The following is a 22,084-nucleotide window of genomic DNA, read 5'->3' on the forward strand; positions in this document are numbered from 1 at the left end:
GGATTACAGGCACGCACCACCATGCCCAGCTAATTTTTTGTATTTTTTTTTTTAGTAGAGACAGGGTTTCACCATGTTGACCAGGATGGTCTCGATTTCTTGGCCTCCCAAAGTGCTGGGATTACAGGCTTGGGCCACCGCACCCGGCCATTCTATTTATTTTCTAACAGGTTAATAACGGTACAATGTGTATGTTAATTGTATATGCCAGCACTTTACCAAGCTCTTATTATGCTTAATTCCATCTCTAGCTGAGTCTTTTGGATTCTCTACATTAGTAACATCATCTGAAATAGGGACAATTTCAACTTTTCCTTATTAGTATTTACAGCTCCTACTCTTCTGTGTTTATTCCGTTGCACTGATTCAAGCCTCCAGTACAAACAAAAAAAAAATGGAAGTAACAAAAGGAAGTATGCTTGCCTTGTCTTTGACAGTAATAACTATAATTTAAATGTTTCACCTTTCTCAATTTACAATTTTTTTTCTATCGCCTCATCAATTTTTTAAAATTGGAAATAGGTGCTGAACTGAGATGATCACAACATTCACTGACTCAGCTGTAGTATTCCTGAGATAAATCTTCAAGCATAATTTGTTTGTATTTTAAATTATTCATGTTTTAATTTCTTAAAATTTTGTTTAGTATTTTTGCAGCTATATTAATAACACAAGAGTCCTGAGTCTGGAGAATATGTGCACATGCTATTTGGCTTTGGTACAGCACTTTGCTAGCCTAAGAGAATAAAATAGAAACATTCCTTCGTAAGTTCTGAAACAAAATAATTAATAATAGAGACATTCGTTTTTCACTGAAGGTTTTACAAAGCTCACCAACTATAAACTATCTGGATTTATTACGGTGTTAGATCTTTAACTATTCTTAAAATTTCTTCCTGGTTATTTTCTATTCAGGTTTGCAGCAACTGTTCTGAGTCAATTTGAGCATGTTTTCCTAGAAAATGGACCATTCCATCTACATTTTCACATCTGAATATGAACTTGTGAATCAAAAAATTTATCTACTGCAGTTTTATAGTTTTGTCAATCCTGGTGCTATTGGGTATTTTCTTTTTCTTTTTCGTTTGTTTGTTTAACCAAAGAGTTTACCAAGGAGTTGTTGGTTTCAGGAGCATTACAACCAACCAACTATCAGATTTAATTGTCCTAAATCAATTGCTGTTTCCTATTTCATTAAGTTTGCATCTTCATCAATTTTTTCCTTCAGTTAAACACTTCATTTTCTGTATTTCTTATTTTCTAAAGTGACAATGTATCACTTAAGGCCACAACATATTCCTCTGAATAGTCAAGGAATTGGCTACATCTCAAGATTTTAATAAATATTGCCCTGCTCTTTACTTCCAAAACAGTTTCTTATTTTCTCTGTTACCCAAGAGGGGATTTTTTGTGTTTATGTGGGTTTCGTTACCAGGTATGTTTTGCAAGTTTCATTTTTGCAGGGTGAGGGGGATTTTTATTAATAGCTCATATTAAATTGTAGTTTTTTTAATTGTCTACTTGTCAACTTTTATACATGTTTGAAAAGTATTTTAACAAAATTCAGATGTATGGTTTACAAAGAGCTGATATAAATTATCCATCTTGGAACTGTGATTCCAATTCCATCCTTTGTCTGCTTTTACTCTTTCTGAAAAACATATTGAAGTCTCTCGTGATGAAAATAGACGTTGCCAGTCCCCATAGATTTCCAAGAGTATTGCTTGACATCCTTTCACACTCTTAGATACTAGCAGTATCTTCTTAGGTAATTATACCTGTAATCAACGTTTTAATCATGTAAACTCATTTCTAAGCATTTATTATTTTTTGATTTACATGACTGCTTTAATGTCAGTATAGCTTGGAATATTTTTATCCATCCCTATAATATTCAGTCTTTCTGTTTCATTTGATTTTAGATATATTTTCTATGAAAGTGTCAGAGATGGAGATTGTATACAAAAATCATGCTCAACACCTGGTGGCCCCTATAAGCATGAATACTACATTTGTTTTCTGTTCAGGAAAGTTCCTTCTGTCATGTCTCGAACACGTTCTCTGGTTAGGATTCTGTTCTGCCCTCTGAGAAGTCCTAAGAGATGCAATATTGAGACATCTGTTTCTATCCTTCAAATCTTGTTATTTTCTCTAATACCTTTGTTTGTCCATTTGTACCATGTTCTCAGCCACATAGGATTCAATCTCTAGAATCAACTTAATTGATCTTTTATTTGTCCATCCAGTATTTCCGCTTTTCTACTAGGCTTATTTTATTTATGCATTTGGATTTCTGATTTGCAAGATCTCCAGCAGGTTCAATTTCATAGGAGGAGTCTATGGACATGTTCGTCGGCTTTCTCTAAAGGCAATGAAATCAGTTTTCAGCATTTCCTTCTCATTCATGATTAAAGACTGCTTCTCTCAGTCTTCTTGCATCTACTGTTTTTCTTTTCTTTTCTTTTTTTTTTTTTTTGTCACTTCTTTTTCTCTAAGTTTTAGATGAGAGTTTAGGCAGAACATCTTTGGCAGACAAAGTATATTTCTTCATCCCACATTTTTAGTGCTATTCCTTTAGCAATAAATGTAGATTCTCATTTCATAAATGTGTGGGGTCCTGCCTTGCAAGGGAAGCAGTGGAAAGTGGATGTAGTTGTGAGGGTTTAGATGGAGTATATAAATGTCTTATTTTTCTGGGAACAGGAGGGGCTTGGCCATAATTACCCAATTTTCTGATACCAACACCCAGTATGAGGCGCTCGCATGTCATAGCTAAAACTTTTCAAAACTAAACTGGGCCACAGTTTATGAGCAAAGGCCAGAAACAGTTTTTGAAACCAGAAGGTTGGCATTCCTTTCAACCTTTAATCAATTACCTGGCAAAATGCTAATGTCCTGCTCCTTCTCCCACTCCCTGCCACCTCTGATATGGGGAAACTCGCAACTTCTGCAATGAAAACTTACTTTGTGAGAGCTGCTATTTTCTCTGCAATTGTGGGTTTCATCACCAATTGATACTATCTGCTGTGCATCTTTCTCATTTCTTCTACTGACGATAATCTCTGTAACTAGCCAGGAGTTGTTGCTGGTTTTTTTTTGTTTATCTGTTTGTTTCTGGTCACTTTTGTTGGAATTTGAAAGAAAAGGCAAAGTGGCACTCAAACAGCCTTTTTTTGTAAACTGAAGTCAACCTAATACTCTGGTGTCTACTTTGCAAATCTTTTCCATAAGTATTAGTGTTAACAATACACTTAAGAATTAAGGATAAACCCATCAAGGTCCATAGCTAAATAATTAGCAGATTCCTAAAAACTTTATTTATGTATTTGGAAAATGTAAAATGTACAACAGACAATATCCCTGCCCTGATTAAGAGGGCAGATAGAAACAAAACATAAGACAATTTTACTTGAGAGAGTAATAAGTTATTTGAAAAAAATACAACAGAATGTAGGTATAGAGAGAAACTACAGAAAGAGGACAGAAGTGTTCTGCTTTGAATAGTAAGACTTGGGAATAGCTGAATAGTGAAACAAATCTGTCAGTCCAAAAACGAAGATAGTGCCATTCAACAGCTGGCTAATGAATGGGAAAGCAAAATGCTGTCAAGTCTTCCCTTTCTCTCAGCAATACTACTACTTAAAGTCTCACTTTCCATACACAAAAGAAGGAAGAATATAGTCAGAGGCATATGGAATCCTATGTTAGTGATAGTGGGAAGTCAACAATCAATGCCCCGGCAGTGAAAGGCGGGAACTGTTAAATCCTTACACCAAGGAAAACATGAACTTGTGCTCTGAATTAAAAAAAAAAAATTAAAGAAAAAAAGGTAAAGGTGAGTTCTCAAAGAGACACTATATGCTTGCATACAATGTAAATGTTTTTAATCATTTCCACTTGGAGAAAAAAATAACACATTAGTAAGATGAAATACAATTATTTACTAAACATTTTAAATGCATCCCCGTAAAAAACTTGTGAGAGCAGAAAATCAAATTCACATTTCCCTTTTTAAAACGAAGGATGAAAACACAAAAAAGGGAAGTAAATAACAAAGAGTCACAACAAACGGAAGGGTTGAAGTGAAAATTCTCATTTCTCACCTTCTAGAGTTCTGCTTCTCACCTATGGGATGTGGCGCCCAGTGAGGCAACGTGTGTCCACATCTGTATTACATTCCCTTGTTCCACGGCCACCACTTTTGTTTTCAATTGTGGGCCTTACCTAAATTTTTCTGTCTTCTGAAAATATACTATAGGGCTTTAACTTTACAGTTTTCCTGACTGACTTTAACGTTTTTTAATATACTTGGTACCTAGGAAATTTAATAAATTAATTTGATAAATTATAATCCAGAGAGAAAATCTATATTCATTAATGGAAAGGAGCAGATATTATATTTCCAACTAGTTTTCCTATCCCAAACAATATTGTTTTTTGACTCTTTTATTTACTGTATTACTTTATAAGACAATAAGCTGATTTATATTTGGATCTAAGGAAGACACAACAATACATGACTTCTACAAAAACGAAACATCTATTAAGCCCTGGAACTTTCACAATTGTATGTAAGAGCGAAACACAGCCTCCCAAATCACTAAGAGTAATACACAACATTAAAATAAAAGTTGCAATATACTCACTTTTATCTATGCTTCCATATGAATCACTTGAAATTTGTGTTCCAATATGTCTCAGCTCTAAAAGCATAGGAAAAAAATAGTCAATAAAATACTACATATCAAAAGGAAATTTATGTAAGCATTAACTGACTACTCACCCTTTTCATTTTTCTGTTTAGAAAATTCGTCAAGCCTTTCCTGTGAAAACAAAACACTAATAGTGTTTATGCTGGATAAGAAGTGCAGCCGTTCTAGACCAAATGCAAAACAGGTGCAACTTAACAGGCACCTGTTTCTGCCAGGTGGCCTCATGCCTGACTCCTTCATGAGTTACAACACAGAGACAGGCCAGGAGCCCTGGGGCCACACAGTTAAGGTGTGTGTGTGCTGCTTTCATCTAGTACCTGTGTCTTCTTAAATTCCTTTTCAAGTATTTTCTTTTCATTTCTCAGTTGCTTGAAGTCCTGAGTTTGCTTGACAGCAGCCTCTTTATTTAAGTCCAAAGAAGCAATAGAGAGAGAAAAACGATTTACTAACTTTACTACTGTGGTTAATGAAATGCTCAAAATCTTATCTATTACAAGTTTTTCTCCTTTCTTAAAACCTAACCCTAACTTTGAAATAAATTTTGTAAAAAGCCATTGTTCCTTCAATATTTTATCATCAGGGCTGACTGCAATACACTTTTTTCTTTAACTGTCATTTATTAAACCAAAGAATTAGCACAGGCCTAAAGAATCCTTTGCAAACTAGGCACAGCAATCCCAACCCCTAATTAGGGAAGAATTCAAGGCATAAAAGGGAGTTGCCTCCCCATTTCAATCACAAGCCTTAAAGTCTTAGACATTTTAGAAATGCGATTTTATCTCAGAATGTAGTGTCTTTATGAGGGAGGGAGAGGCAATATTCTCAATGCTTACTATAGATATGGTTATTCCTCCCTGGAATTCTCTTCAACAAGTTAGCTAAACATAATCCCTAGGACCTTGATTAGAGATCTAGTTTTAGGTATTTTCAGTTCTCTAGACCTTCAGCAAATCCTTCATTCTGATTTTTGGTTCTGAATCCTCAAATGGTCCAGACACAGTATTAAGAATCTGACTAGTACTGACTTTACATAAATATGCTCATATACAATTACTAAGTCAAATCCCATGAAACACCTCAGTAACAATTCTCTTCTGACTCCTCTAACAAGCCTGGGTATTTCTTTACTCAGTAATCTTTATTAAGTCACACTGATAAATTTTTTTTACTAGAAAAAATACTTTTGATACATGAAAAATAAAGGCGACATTTTTGCTTCACAGAAAATCTGTTCTAAAAGCTATATATATAGTCTCACTGGCACTTCAGATTTCTTTAAAAACATTTCCTTGCAGTGGCTCATGACTGTGAGCCCAGCACTTTGGGAGGCTGAGCAGATTGCTTGAGCACAGGAGTACAAGCCCAGCCTGGGCAACATGGTGAAACTCTGTCTCTACAAAAAATTAGCACGGTGTAGTGCACAAACCTGTAGTTCCCAGCTACTCGGGAAGTGGGAGAATCACCTATGTCTGGGAGGTTGAGGCTGCAGTAAGCCATGACTGCACCATTCCACTCTAGCCTGGGTGACAGAGTGAGACCCTGTCTCAAAAAAAAAAAAAAAAAAAAAAAAAAAAAAAAAAAAAAAAAAAAAAAAATTCCTTGGCTGGGCACACTGGCTCACATCTGTAGTATCAGCACTTTGGGCAGCCAAGGCAGGAGAATCGTTCAAGCCAAGGAGTGCAAGACCAGCCTGTACAACTTTATCTCTACAGAAAAATTTAAAAATTAGCCAGGTGTGGTAGCACACACGTATAGTCCCATCTACTCCGCAGGCTGAGGCCGGAGGATCACTTGAAGGCAGAGTTACAGTGAGCTATGACTTTGCCACTGCACTCTAGACTAGACAACACAGCGAAACCCTGTCTTTAAAAATTAAAAGAAGGGGGCCAGGCACAGTAACTCATGCCTATAATCCCAACACTTTGGGAGGCCGAGGCAAGCGGATCACTTGAGGTTAGCAGTTCACGAACAGCCTGGCCAACATAGTGAAACCCCATCTCTACTAAAAATATAAAAAAATTAGCTGGGCATGGTGACACATGCCATGTAGTCCCAGCTACTCTGGAAGCTGAGGCAGGAGAATCACTTGAACCCAAGAGGCAGAGGTTGCAGTGAGTAGAGATCACACCACTTCATTCCAGTCTGGGTGATATAGTGAGACTTCATCTCAAAAAAAAAAAGAAATTTTTTTTTAAATAAAAAATGTGGCTAGGTGCAGTGGCTCACACCTGCAATGCCAGTGCTTTGGGAAGCTGAGGAGGGCAGATCACTTGAGGTCAGGAGTTCGAGACCAGCCTGGCCAACATGGTGAAAGCCCGTCTGTACCAAAAAATACAAGAAGATTAGCCAGGTTTGGTGGCATGTGCCTGCAGTCCCAGCTGCTCAGGAGGCTGAGGTGAGAGAACCTCTTAAACCGAGAAGGCAGGTGTTGCAGTGAGCCGAGATCATACCACTTGGGTGATCGTACCACCTGTCCAGCCTGGGTGACAGAGTAAGACCCTGTCTCAAAAAATAAAATAAAATAAAGTTTAAATTTGTTTTTAAAAAACATTTGTTTAAATACAGTAGACACTCATTTCCACGTTCCAACAAGAGACACCAATACTTAGAAAGAACACAGTAATATCATTCTTACTGCCATATTGTCAATGTCCGTGCAATAATCAAATCAGAGAAACAACTGTTACCAAAATATTTATAAAGTTTAAAATTTAAACTTTATAAATATTTATAAAGTTTAAAGTCCAAAAAATGTGGCTCAATCTTGATAAATCAGTGACTAGAAATATTTTCAGCAACTATTATTCTATGTGCCCTGATGCAACCAAATTCAAATTATTACTTCACGCTCTAAATGAATATAAACCATCTCTGAAGTAGAACTCCAGCAAGACAATCGGTCAGAAACCCACGGCAGGTTAAGATGCCTGCTGCAGTCCAGGCTGGAATGACAGAAAGACCAGATGGATCTGTGCAGGATGGATGGGACAGAGCCCCTTTGTCTATACTTGGTATTAGGTCTGTGTCCCAACCACACAATGAAGGGAGGAAAAAGCAAATAAAAAGATCTTGAGTTCAACCAATTCCTGAAGGGTTATTAGCTGAAATGAGAGGACTCCGATTCTCACATTGGCCCCTCTGCACTCATACCTACTTACTGTAGGCTAGAAGCCCCTAACAAGAGGATGGGGCCTGGGGGAGGATCAGGTACAAACTGGACAATCCCTAATGTAAAAAATTTCATAGAGATCTCTCTTTAAGTATGTTATAACTATCTGAATACATCAGTTTCTTGGTATTAAAAGTAGCAACGCTTTCTACCAGCCACTTATTTCGTTAAGAAAAAATGAGAAAGCCCTATGAGATTTAACTTTCCAAATTAAATTCTTTCATTAATTACTGCTTTTTAATAGCAAAAGTATGAGCTATTATTTTGAATGCAGTAACATTTCAGAGATTTGCCACAGTACATCTTTATGTTATCATTTGGTAACTGAGCGGAGTGTAGTATTCACACTTCTAACAGACCCCATGATGCAGTCATCCATGGATGTACCCTCAAAAACCACAAAGATTCAACTGTTTCATCAAGAAGTACCTCCTCATACAGTTACCAGTGATTTCTATAATGACCAAAAACTTCAGGTCACGATAGTGCCACTTACCTTGCAGCTTTTTCACCTTAGCTTCCAGTTTCTTCTTCCTAAGAATGAAATTGTATAAGTTAAATGGCAAGAGAGGGTGGAATAGGAAAAAAATATGCTCTCATATTTTGTGGCACATATTTTTTTAATTACTAATATTTGTATAACAAAGAAATTTCCAGTCTGAACTAGTAACCTAAGGGAGAATAATATACTATTTAGTGTGAAATATCTTTACAGTGGATTAAAAAATTCTGTCCTTTCTACTTGAAACACATGCCATGGGCCTATCAAATCTCTGCCATTAGTACACGTGGGACCTTTCCTGAACTGCAGTGGTATCATCTAGCTGAAGCGTCTAGGTGGTCTCTAAAGGTCAGTCCAGAGTCTAATGAGTTAAGGTCACTTTTCAGGGGCATGCATGGTGTTAACAGTGGTCACAGCACCCCTGTAAGGGAAGCAGTGGCTGGAGAGCTGCACTTGTTTTAAGATGGATTTCTGAGTCTGAGAAGGTAGGTAATAGAGTCACTGCTTCATTACATCTACATTCAACTGCTGTATGTATAGCTCATGTTTATTTTGTGAATAACGTGACTATGGTATGAAACTCAACAATCAATGGGATGCTTTTGAACAGTGATTTTTATGAATAGTAATAAAGACATCCATTCCACATGCTATCAGTTAAAGCACTGGTACAAAGCAAGGGATCAGAAACCATGTTCCGACACACACAGACACATGTGCGCAGATACATATACACAGACAAACACCTTTACGGAGTTCTTTCTTTGTGCAGCCCTTTAACATATGACAATTTATTTAATGTTCCTTATGACCCTTCAAAGTATATATAATTTCCAGTTTACAGATGTGGAAACCAAGGTTGAGTGACTAACTAGTTCAAGACCATGCAGCTAATTATGACCAAGAAATCCAAAGACTGTAAAAAGGAAACACTATTTACTTAAGAATTATGCATTTTCAAAAATGAAAACCCTATTTCTACAGTAATTTAATAACTACTTACTGAGCATCACTCTTCAAGCATTCTTCCTTTACACGAGCATATTCCTGATGAGTATCCTGATATAATTTTAAAGAACTCTTATAAGAAAAAAAAAAAACAAATATTGTCAAAATGAAAGTCATTGACCATTGGTCATAACTTGCTTTGACCTTGATAAACTATTAACCAAATGAGCACATATTAGGCAGAAAACCAAAGTACAATTCACTGAATATTTTAATAGAGGTAACCAGATTCTTAATAGATGAAATATGGCTTACAATCAAACAAAAGCTATAAAACTTAAAAACAATGTACTAATTTTATTGTAATTCTATATCTTTATAATTGGTTTACATATCAAACAGCTAATATTTTTGTCTCAACTAATTGAAATTCAGCATATCCTGAAGAAATATTAGAGCATAATAAATATTAGCTATTGGTATTGCTAGGAAAAAATATAAAACAAATCATTACACTTAATAACTGGGGAAAATGTGTAGACACTGATATATATACCCTGACAGTTACTAAACAATGGTAAAGACACTGTTACTGTGGGTTCTAGTAGGGTATAATACATGTACATTTCTTTAATCTCAACATCTCTGAGAGATTTCTTTAATCTCAACAGTTTCATTATTCTTTTTTAAAAATGAGGAATTTGAGGGTTTGACAGGCTGACTTATTCTTTCAAAGACAGTGACTGAATGACTGATTAGGGTTATCATTAAGGTCTGACTCTTCTTCATGCTTCTTCTCCAATATGGTTGAAAAGATTATATAACAAGGGTAGAGATCATTGAACCCTGTGATTGTATCAGTTGGACAGCATAGTTACACATATAGCAAGAATCTCTATATAAAGAGGAAAATGAACATGTACTATTAAAGTACATAAGCCCTCAGACAGCTACATGTCACTACTAAAATAGCACAATTTGAGGAAGACTGAGAGGCACAAACACTGCCGTGAGAAAAGCCTAAAGAGAAGAGGTTAAGAAGTGAGAATCATTCCAGGGTGGCTGCTGTTTGTCTTGTGCAAACCACTTAAATCTAAGGACTTTAAATGTTTTTATCTGTAAAAGCTATGAATTCTAAGATTTACGTAGGGAGTAAACAATTTATATAGAAAAGCAAGTTTACAGCATTTTTAAACAAACTGTTTTACCGCAACTTGACTTTGAAAAGAACAGCTTCCATGAAAAGGCATTTGTATCAGATTTTCATATCTGAAGTGGGCATCTTCTTCCAATGCTTCATCTCAGCTTAATAAGTATTACCCAGAAAGATCAAACACACTTCCTTGAATAAAATAAATAACCCCTAACCTAAACACTTACTTATAAAAGCATTATTGAAAGACTCATTTTTTGTGTACCTCTCACAGACAATGAGAAACCACAAGAGACTAGACACGATTGCCAAAAAAAGAAAAAAAAACTAGAGATGGAAAAAAAGGGATCAAACAAAGCTGTTAGGGTTACAGAGGTAAAGTATATGGACATTGCTTAAAATACCGACTAGTTTATGAATGATGAGAGTAGGTTCTTTAAAGGACTTCTTAACTTATGCCAGAGCAGGAGCCCTGCACACAGCCTTCACCACTGGGCTCTCCAGGGCTAGACCAGAGCCACTGAAGAAATAAAATCCGCTCCTGCTCCCTCTCTCTTATGCACAATGATTCCTTTACCTTTAAAGTTTATATTTTTGCATGTTATTTTACACTTAAGCAAAAAAAAAAGTAATCAATTAATGCAGAACACATAAAACCACACTAATTCACAGCTAGAAGTTTCTTCTGCTGACCCTCTCAAAAAGCATACACAACTAACACAGTATTGCAGAGCCAATAATCACTGAAAAGACTAAGCTACTAAACAGTTAGTTCGATGTTCTCGAAAGGTAGGAATACACTGAGAGTCTTGATTCCCCTTTATTTCCTTTTTAAACACATCAAAAGCCCCCTTGTGCCAATTATACTGAATAAGCTGATCCTAATTTACTGACCATAAACCTTTATGGAAAATTATTGTTGGTACCTTTTTCTCTTCTAGCTCTGCTTTCAAAGATCCCAGTTCTTCCTGACACTTCTGCAGAGGAGAAATTTTTTGAAGCATCTCTTCTACTTGGTGATGCAGATTACTGTTCTCTCTAAAGACAATGAATTAACATTATTAGAGAAAAGTATATATAAGGAATTATTAAATATATGTACTTATAATTTCAGATTTTATTTCTAACTTGGAACAAAAAAAGAATGAAAAAAATCTTTTTATAATGCACTGTTCTCTACACCAACATGGTCTCCACATTGCCTTTATTTCCTAGGCATATAGTTTTTTTTTTTTTCTTTTCTTTTTTATGTTTTGTTAGTCAGGGTCTCAGTCTGTCGCCTGGGCTGGAATATAGTGGCTGGAGGTTACTGGCACCACCATGGCTCACTGCAGCCTCAACCTCCCAGGCTCAAGTAATCTTTCTGCCTCAGCCTCCCAAGTAGCTGGGGCTACAGGTACGTGTCACCATACCTGGCTAATTAAAAAACCAAATGTTTTAATAGTAAAAAAATTTTACTATTAAGTAGCACTATTTATTATTTGTGCGCTACTGCACCTAGCTAATTAAAAAATTTTTTAATAGTATAAAAATTTTACTATTAGATAGTACTATTACTAATATGATTATTATTTGGCCTCCCAAAGTGGTGGGATTACAGACATGAGCTACTGTGCCCAGCCTAGGAATCTATTTCTGATAAAAGTCTACCAAAAAGCCCTGTAAGAAACAAGCACAGTAGATTCTTAATTTGCTGAAGAATATTTTACAGTAAAATCACTCAAACAGCCTGGCTGATAATCTGGCTGTTTCAGTCTTCAGTCCTAAGTTCATACACATTTATTCAACTTAAGTGATAGGCAATTTTATGGCTTAGTTTATAACCATGTTTCGCCTTCTTCTGGGTGATGAATCCAATCAGAGAATGAAACATTGCCAAAATTTTATGTAGGCCTATTTTAAATTGTTTAAAGTAACAAAAGATAAACAACCAAGTTAAATAGTGTGAACCCTGTAAACAACAGTTAATTTGTTCATTTCAATGACAATGCAGTCAGTAAAAGCTACTGAAAAGTGCAACACCAGGTTATAATTTAAGACCCTAGTAACAAATTCATTTGAAAGAATTTAACAGTAATTCCTCTTTTACTCTGCGCATCAAAGCAGCATTCTATATTATGGGTCAATCCTATGTACATTTTGCTCCAAGCTGCTTAAAAATCTGCTCTAGTAAGTGTCTATCTCAGATCAACTACTCAAATAAGTGGTATCATCAACTATGAGAACAGGTTGGCTCACCTTCTTGCAAACTGCAGCTGTAAAACTTATTAAAGAAAACTCTGAGAATTTTATCTTTTGAAACTTGACTGGAGATAAAACTCACTTTACAATTATCTTTAATAATTTGTATTCAATATATATACAGGCAAGATCACAAATGCTTGAAAACGATATTCAATATGCAATCTCTAACACCGTAGTGAGTCTTTTTACTGAGTTATTTCTATTGACCCTAATAACATGTACTAAAAGTCAAAACATCTGTTCCTCTAAAAGAGTTTGGTGAATAAATGTATGATTAGAATTAAAAGAATAACGACAAAACAATATGCAACTAATAGAAGATACCTTGATTTCTCTATATGGCAGAATCCCCAAACAACCTGTCCTTAATTTTTCAAATAGTATAGAGAATAATTCCAGCAAACAAGAGTTATGTACTTATGAAAACCATATATAACCATCCTTTGTAATTAGAAAATAGATCATAAAATCTATATAAGCTCTCATTTTTTATAATTTATATAATTTAATAAACTTATTCTACTGTTCCATACTGCCAGTAAAATATTCTAAGATAGCAAAAAACAATTCCTTTATGTTTCATCTCCTAGGAATTCCTGTATTTATATCACCATACAGCACATGTATGTTCATAAAAACACATCTGCATCCTCCTCTATTAGAATGTAAGCTTCTGAAGGCTTCCAGAGGCCAAGAACTATATTTTATTCATCTTTCAGTAATCTTTGCAAAAAAGAAAAGTTCAAAAAATACCTGGTGAAATAAAATACACTCCTTGCCATTTAGAAAGAGGTGATAATAAAGTGGTCAGGATTACAAAAAAAAGAGGTGAAATACTGAATTATCATAATGTAGTTATTGAAGAAATAACTTTCCCATCTTCACAAATGGGAAAATGCATTGCTACTTTAGTAGCAAAAGGAACCAAATTATATTTTTAAAAGTCATGTTAAATCTGTGACACTGGCACTTCAAGTTGCAGGAAAAACTACTGCACATTTGATGTACAACAAATGCTTATTTAGAACAAATGTGAAATATATTATTTTAAAGTTATGTATTTATCTGTAGTTGACAATAAAGCCAAATATCATATCAGAGAATGGAACTTCTGAAATCCAGGAATAATCAAAAGTTTTATCCATTGAAAACGAATTCTGGTAATTTTTGTTGAAATATGTTTCTGGCCAAACTTTAGAAAAGTAAAAGTTATTTCTCTGCTGGTTACATGTATAAGTTACCTCAAAAAGTTTGCATATTTTCTCCAAGAATGATTTAATGAACACATACTCTCCTAATACTGGAACTGCCCACTTATTTCCTATTTGTCTATCTAAAAGTTGTAATAATTGTTTCCATACACCTTTAACTAATTAAACAATACACCTTTTGCTAACAACTGAAGGTAATCATTCCTGCAACAATGTGCCTATATAACTAAACAGACTGATGGTTTTAACAAATAAAGCACGTGAGAAGATTTCCAATGACTTTATTTTTGATCGTAAAAATTCAGATGCTAAAAATAAATCTAAAGGATATCTCTTAATTTTACTACTCTTTTCACACAAATTAGAAATGACGGTGATATGGTCTGGTTGTGTCCCTACCCAAAATCTCATCTTGAATTGTAATCCGAGTTGTAATCCCCACGTGCTGGGGTAGAACCTCCTGATAGTGATGATTTTATCAGGGGTTTTTCTCCAATTCATTCTGCACTTCTCTCTCCTGTCATCAAGTGAAGAAGGACATGTTTGCTTCCCCTTCCACCATGACTGTAAGTTTCCTGGGGCCTCCCCAGCCATGCGGAACTCAGTCAATTAAACCTCTTTCCTTTATAAATTACCCAGTCTCGGGCAGTCCTTTATAAGAGCATGAGAATGAACTAGTACAGATGGTACCAACACAAATAAGTAATTGGTGATGACATGTAAGTTCAGGTATGCCAGAAATAATATTCAAGTAGGCCTCAAGTTATCGCCAAAGCTGAACAGCTGAATCTGTCCTGACATTGAACATGAAGCTAAATTTCAGAGACTCCCTAAAGGTATGCATATGTTTATTTTTATGAGAGAAACTATGTTTTTATAGGCGAGATTTAAATCAAGGTGTTAACACTGCAAGGCATGAAAGGAAAACTTACATCTTTTTCCCACTGCTAAAAAAAATACCTGACAAGACAGTAACTCCACAACCGAGCTCATTAAATAGCTATCAAACAAATGGTGAGTGTAAGGCCAAGAACTGTCTAGTGACAGCCCAAGAGCGTTCATGAATACACAGTTACACTATTTCTAAATGATTTTGGAGTTTTATATATACACACACACATTTTCCTATAAATCACAAAAATAATAAAAGTCAATTGCCCAGCATTTTAAATTTCCCATACTGTAAAAATAACATTCAGACAGTATCACATTCAGTTTTACATTATTCTTAAACCTAAAAAAAGTTACATCATCAGTACAAATTAGAGAAATGCACCCCTGAAAAGCATCTGAGACCTTAAGAAAATCAGAATCAACAAGAAAAATAATCTCCCCATTTTAAAACCCATCATTAAATGTGTTTACTGTGCTTGTGAGACGCACTCCCTACTTAAGCCTGTAAGTACTATCTTCCAAAAAGCAACTATGATAAACAATTCCCCCATCTCCTTCAGGAATTATACACAATTCCAAAATTCACCAGAAATGCCAGTAAAAGGATATCATCACATTTCTTCTGATATTCTGTTAACAAATTACTGCAAAAAGGAAAAGAAAAATTAGGTTACTTTTTAATTTAGAAAATATACTATGTTAAAATTATGTTTCAAACCATGCAAGGTACCCTCTAGACTTCCTACATTTCCCGAAAAAAATGCATGCTAAATTAATGACTGTATCACCTTAAATTTCCCAAAAGTATCACACTGACATATAAGCCTTTTATTTAGAATCCTTTTGATCAGGGTAGTGTCTTGGCTCGAACATTCATGAGACTATTACAAAGCTTAAAAAAAAAAAAAAAAAACAGTAAACCTCACACCACGATTATAAAATACTGTTGGAAGGTTTGAGGTCCAGCAGTAAAGCTAAAGTTTTGAAGTTAGAAAACAGCTTTTTTAAAAAGTCCAGTTCAGTAAAAATAACTTCCTACTAACCCATGAGCTTTGTTTTAAAGGCTTGTGAACCTCTAACAAAAGGTTCAAGTCCCAAAGTTCCTGGGGAGTTTTATTATCAGCACCATGTAGGCCTCTAAAGGAGAAACTCTAATGTTCATTCCAGCCCTGGGGCCTAAAAGCACCGCCTGCTTCAGCCAGTTTGTCAGGTTTTACAAAGTTCTGCCAAACATGAAAATATACTTACTCTGTATTGATAATTTTTTGTTTCAAGGTAATTAATGCCTCAACATATTCATTCAAATTCTGAAAGAAAAAAAGCCAGTCAGCTGTTTGCTTTGATCACATGCAATTATTTTAAGTGTAATTCATTTCCATAGCATTAATTTATCAAATCTAAGCATTTTTATAATTACATAAATATAGAAATACGTAAATGTATTATTTATATTCTGTATGAGCACAATCTGAGCCCACACTGCCTCTCTCTAAACCTGTTTCTTTATCTGAATGACAGTATTCCTTTAACAGCAAGGTAGTTGTAAATATGCTTTTACTGTGTGCAATTAGTCACGGTGCTCAATACATATTGAACTATTTTTAGTTCGCTATCAATTACAATAAAAATGGACTATTAATCAATCTTTACCCTGCATTGTTTCTCAGAGGATTAAAGACTACCCAAAAAGACACACAAATTATAAAACAACAACAACAACAACAAAACCATGGAGGAGGTGAATAGAAATATTAAAATGGACTAAGATTAAATGAAAACATATATAAGAATCTAGGCTGGGCATAGTGGCTCAGGCCTGTAATCCCAGCACTTTAGGAGGCCAAGGCAGGGGTATCACCTGAGGTCAAGAGTTCGAGACCAGCCTGGCCAACTTAGTGAACTCTTGTCTCTACTGAAAATACAAAAATTAGCCAGGTGTGGTGGCGGGTGCCTGGAATCCTAGCTACTCCGGAGGCTGAGGCAGGAGCATCACCTGAACCCAAGAGGCGGAGACAGCAGTGAGCCGAGATCGCACCACTGCACTCCAGCCTAGGCAACAGAATGAGACTCAGGCTCAAAAAATAAAACAAAACAAAATATATACACACACCTGTGTGTGTGTGTGTGTGTGTGTGTGTGTGTGTGTGTGTGTGTGTGCGCGCGCGCGTGCGCGCGCGCGCGCATGTGTGTACATACACAGATCTATATTACATTTTAGGGACCAACCACAAATTTGGTTCTAAATTATTGCTATCAACCTGAAAGGAAAAACATCCCTAGTTACACTGCTGTAATGTTTCTAGGATTTTAAAATGAGCTAATTTTTTCTTTTCATTAACTGACTTCTTTCCTTTAACATCTCCTTTTTCCATCACTAAATACTTCAGAAATAAGGGCTTGCTTTTAAACATAACCATAACAGTCTTTCATGCCCAACACATGTAATAATTTGATATTATCCAAACTATGTTCAATTTTCACTGAATATCTCAAAAATATCTTTTGCTAGTTAATCCAAATTATTTTGATAGTTACAGTAATATTTCCCTTTATGATAATATCTGCCTTTCTTCTCAGTTATGTTATATATCTGTTAAAACATCTACATATTAAAATACATAAAATCAAATGTGTAAGCTCTCTTGTAGTCTCACCATCTGTCAAAAATCACTCTTAGTATGTTGTTAACTTTCAACTTTCAGAATGACCACCGCGTATACAAATACATTTTTTGATGTACTCAATCTTATCAAATTGCTGTTGAGGGACATTTAGGTCCTTTTCCAGTCTTTATAGACAGCATGCCATGAATTTCCTTGACTATTCCTTTGTCAGGCAATTCTATTTTTCCTGAGAATAAAGTATAAATACTGGTACTGCTGGACCAGACTTATGTATTAAGAGCTTTACACTGAAAAGAGTAAAGGATATAAACTGTCAATTCACAGATTAAGAATCTAGAATAGACAACAGACTTTTCAAAAAAGGTATTCTACCTTTTTCATATCAGGAAAATGCAATCTAAAATAACAAAAATTTACTTTTCATCCACTAGGCTAGACTGAAATAAACATATTAAGGATGTAAGGAAAATAAATTCATGGGTAGTATTTGAAGAGCATTTTGGTAGCATATATAAAATCAAAACACAGTGATAATTTCTTCTGTTTTTCCTCTATGCATTCCTGAAGGCTGTTTTCTACCTCCTGGTTAGCTTTTACACCCAAGGTTAATTTGTTTTTATCACTAGCATGAGTACTATCCTTACATTGTTGTTTTGCTATACTACATTTCCTAATTGGTTATTATAGATATGCAGAAATATTACTAATTTTTGTTTGTTGACTACAGTAAGACTTGCTCATTTTACAACTTCACTTATAAACATACACACAAAAGATCTAAATATTTGCAAAGTTAATCCAGGAGTGAATAATTTATCTGCAGATTCTCTTAGATGTGCTATGTGAATAGTTTTAACATTTGCTGATAATTTTATCCTTCCTTTACTCACGCTTACACTTCATTTGCCCTCTTTCCTGAAATGACTAAGGCTTCAGCACAATACTGAATAGTAAGGGTAATAACAGGTATCTTTGTCTTAAGTTGGAATTAATTAAATTTGCTCTGTTTCAGGTTATTGGTTGATATCCTTTAATTATGCTATGAAACTTCTACAAAGTTCACTAAAAGATTTTCATGTACAGGTACCAAACTTCATCAAATAAAATTTTGCATCTATTTAGTTTGAATATGTATTTCTCTCCATTTATTTATAGATTTTCTAATGATAAAGCAGGCTTACATTCCTGGGGATAAAAGTAACCAAATACTATGTAAACACTATTTAAATACACTATACATTAAATTCCCCAATATCCTGCTTAGGCTTTTTTTTTTTTTTTAATCTATGTTCATAAGTGATATGCCTATACTGTTTTTGCGCTAAAATTAGTAAGATGCCTTTCCCTTGCTAAAAAGATTAAGGAGGCAGTAAACCAGAAACACCTCTCATGCATGAGTAATACTTTGCTAGGTACAGAATTGTTGAGTCACCATCTGTTAAATGTTAAATCATGACCTGCCCCACAAAAGACATGCTGAAGTCCTAACTCACAGTATTTCAGAATGGCCTGATTTAGAAATAGGGTCTTGACAGATATGACCAGGTTTAGATGAGGTCATACCGGACTACAGCGGGCCCTAATCCAGATTTCTGGGCAGAGAGGGTGTATTCACGCATCTGTTTTATTCCCTCTCTAAAACCAGCTAAAATTACAGTAAAAAACAAAAAAACAAAAAAAAAAAACACTTTTTTTTCAAAAGGCAAAACCGACAAGGATGACAAGAGGATAAAAGACCAATGGCAACTGGAAGGCAGACTCAAGAGTGCTGATTTAGTACCCAAGAAAGCCAGCATTGGGGAAAAGAACCAACTCCATTTATACTGCAAAACTTCAACATGCTTGAGAATCAGTAACCTGGGTTCTTTTGAGAAGGTGAAGGTGGTTGGAACTAAAACAAGCACTAGTTGTAAACTTTCTCATAGGCATTTTTTTTTTCTTTTGAGACAGAGTCTCACTCTATCACTCGGCGGGGGGTGCTGTGGCGCCATCTCGGCCCACTGCAACTTCCGTCTCCCGGGTTCAAGCAATTCTCCAACCTCAGCCTCCTGAGTAGCTGAGAATACAGGCACATGCCACCACACCTGGCTGATTTTTGTATTTTTAGTAGAGATAGGGTTTCACCATGTTTATCAGGTTGGTCTCGAACTCCTGACCCTATGATCCACCTGCCTCAGCCTCCCAAAATGCTGGGATGGGATTACAGGCATCACAACCCACTGCACCTGGCCCTCACATAATCATTTAATCCCAATCCCCAACGCTCTACCATGCCTCAAAGAAATCACTCCTCCCTCATCTAGCAGAAGGAGGTTTGGTTTTTGAAGGTCTCTGCAATACCATGGACCATTGGGGCAGGTGTATGTACTATGTCAAAAGCACAGGGATTAAAGAAACCTAAGCACAGTGGTCTAGAGCTGGCTACCTGTTTTTCTCCATTAAGCTTCCAAACAGTGTAGTCCTTCTGTCTTCCAAGAAGGAGAATGGAAATACCTTCTTAGAAATAAGATCTATGGGTAATGACATTAGATATTCTTCAATCAATAAATGGCCCAACCAGACTATCCTGCGATGACACTCAGAGTCCAAGAGCCCCACATCCTCAGTGTATCCACCACTCACTCTTTTCAAGGATTTCCAAACATGAGACAGACCTGCTATATGAAAGAGACTAAAACAAGCAAAAGCAACCTGAAGTAAACAAACACTGAAATCTTTAAAAATGTTTATTAATATGAGATAAATAATGTTTGATTTGTGAAACAAGTTATTTTACAAGGAATATTCAGAGCTATTAAAAGCAAAATAAAAATTAAAAATTAAAAATGAACACACTAGGATAGCTGGAAATTAAAAGACAGATAATAACAAGTGTTAGTAACGATGTGGAGAAACTGGATACGTTGCTCACACATTGCTGGTGGAAACATAAAATGGTGCAGCTGCTATGGAAAACAGTTTGGCCGTTCCTCAAAATGTTTAATAGAGTTACCAAATGATCCAATAGTCCCATTCCTAGGTATATATCCAAGAAAACAGAAAACACAGCCCACAGCAAATTTATATACTGATATTTATAGCAGCACTATTCACACTAGCCAAAAAGTGAACATAAAGTAAATGTCCATCACAGGATGAATGGATTCAGTGTCATATATCCATACAATAGGAATTATTTGACAATGAAAACAAACGAATGATACATACTACAACATGGACCAACCCTGAAACATTAAAAGGCCAGTTATAAAAGTCCACGTAAATTCTAGAGTTCATTCATATGAATTTTCCATAATAGAGCCAAAAGTAATCCAGTGGTTTGCCAGAGACTGGAGGAAGAGTGGAGAGACAGGAAATGACTGGTAATTAGTATAGGGTTTCTTTGGGGAAGGTGGGGGATGAAAATGTTTTAGGAATATATAGTGGTGATGGCTGTACAACTCTGTGAACATGCTTAAAACCACTGAACTGTATACAACAAAAGGCTGCATTTTACATGTAAATTATATTTCAGTAATGCTGTTATCGTTAAATTAAAAACAGTAAAGCAGAAATGAAAGACTCAAAATATCTGACCATAAAGTTGAAAAAAAAAAAAAGGACCCAGAAAATAAAAACACAGACATGAGAAAGAAAAAATAAATAAATAAACAAACAATTAGGGTATCAATTCAAGAGATCCCACATACCCAACAATAAGAGTTCCACCTAAAGAATAAAGCAAAGATGGAGGCCTTATCAAAGAAATACTGATATTCAAAAGTTCCTGGAAGCAAATCTAGCAATTTCCCATTGAAAGGGCCTGGAACATGGACTCCAACATGATTCAAACCATGAAACAAGAACACAAAATTTCAGATCACTGGAGACAAAGCAAAGATCCTACAAGAATCCCAAGATCAAAATAAAATGAATCAGTTGATACACAAAGAATCTGGAGCCAGAATGGGTTCAGACTTCAATAGCAACACTAAAAACTAGAGACCTAGAAAGCCTTTGAAATTGTGAACACAAGTAATTCCAAGGTAAAATTCAATACAATAAATATTTTCAAATTTGCAAAGTCACCACAAACTTACTTCCCAGACATCCTTTCTCAGGGAGGTACTGAAAGATGTAAACATGGTCCTTCAGAATGGAGATCGGGGTGAACAGAGTCCTCAGAATGACACTGTGTACCACATGAGAGTAGGACCCAAAGCTCAAAGGGAGAAGAAAATGAAAGACTGAAAACATTTGAGTATTTACACCAAACTGGAAGAGACTTGCAAGTGAATGCAGTTATGTTTTGTCATGTACTTAAACTATTATTTTTTTCTAAAATCAAAGTGACTCTTCCTCTTTTTTCTCCCATTCTCTTTTGAGTTCTTTGGTACCCTTGTTCATCTTTCCCATGATGCTTCAAGATGTCATTATGAGTTGTCAAGTATTTTGCCAGAGACCCCAAAGAAACCTTAGGCTCCAGAGTCACAGAGCCCAATTCACATTCCTATTCCACCACTGCTTTCTGCTGAGTGACCTTGGGCACATTTAATTTACCTCCCCACTGCCTCAGTACTATTCCCAAGTTTACAGATGGAGAAACTGAAGCACAAAGAGTTTAAATAACTGGCATACTACCAGGATT

The 22,084-nt window shown here is 35.5% G+C and overlaps 1 protein-coding gene across 1 annotated transcript in view; it reads right to left on the reverse strand.

The window, feature by feature from the left end:
- Positions 1-22,084, reverse strand: part of ICE1 (interactor of little elongation complex ELL subunit 1) — a 66,436-nt gene that overhangs the window by 36,088 nt on the left and 8,264 nt on the right. Inside the window, exons 2-10 of the mRNA XM_032279134.1 lie at positions 16,082-16,140; positions 15,443-15,477; positions 12,723-12,741; positions 11,411-11,522; positions 9,387-9,463; positions 8,378-8,415; positions 5,030-5,112; positions 4,784-4,823; positions 4,647-4,703 (exon numbers count right to left, since the gene is read on the reverse strand). Coding sequence (XP_032135025.1) covers positions 4,647-4,703; positions 4,784-4,823; positions 5,030-5,112; positions 8,378-8,415; positions 9,387-9,463; positions 11,411-11,522; positions 12,723-12,741; positions 15,443-15,477; positions 16,082-16,140 — 520 coding nt within the window. The remainder of the gene's footprint in view (positions 1-4,646; positions 4,704-4,783; positions 4,824-5,029; positions 5,113-8,377; positions 8,416-9,386; positions 9,464-11,410; positions 11,523-12,722; positions 12,742-15,442; positions 15,478-16,081; positions 16,141-22,084) is intronic.

Source organism: Sapajus apella, unplaced genomic scaffold, assembly GCF_009761245.1.
Source record: "Sapajus apella isolate SASKATOON/1434 unplaced genomic scaffold, GSC_monkey_1.0 scaffold11, whole genome shotgun sequence".
In the NCBI taxonomy this organism is placed as follows: domain Eukaryota; kingdom Metazoa; phylum Chordata; class Mammalia; order Primates; family Cebidae; genus Sapajus; species Sapajus apella.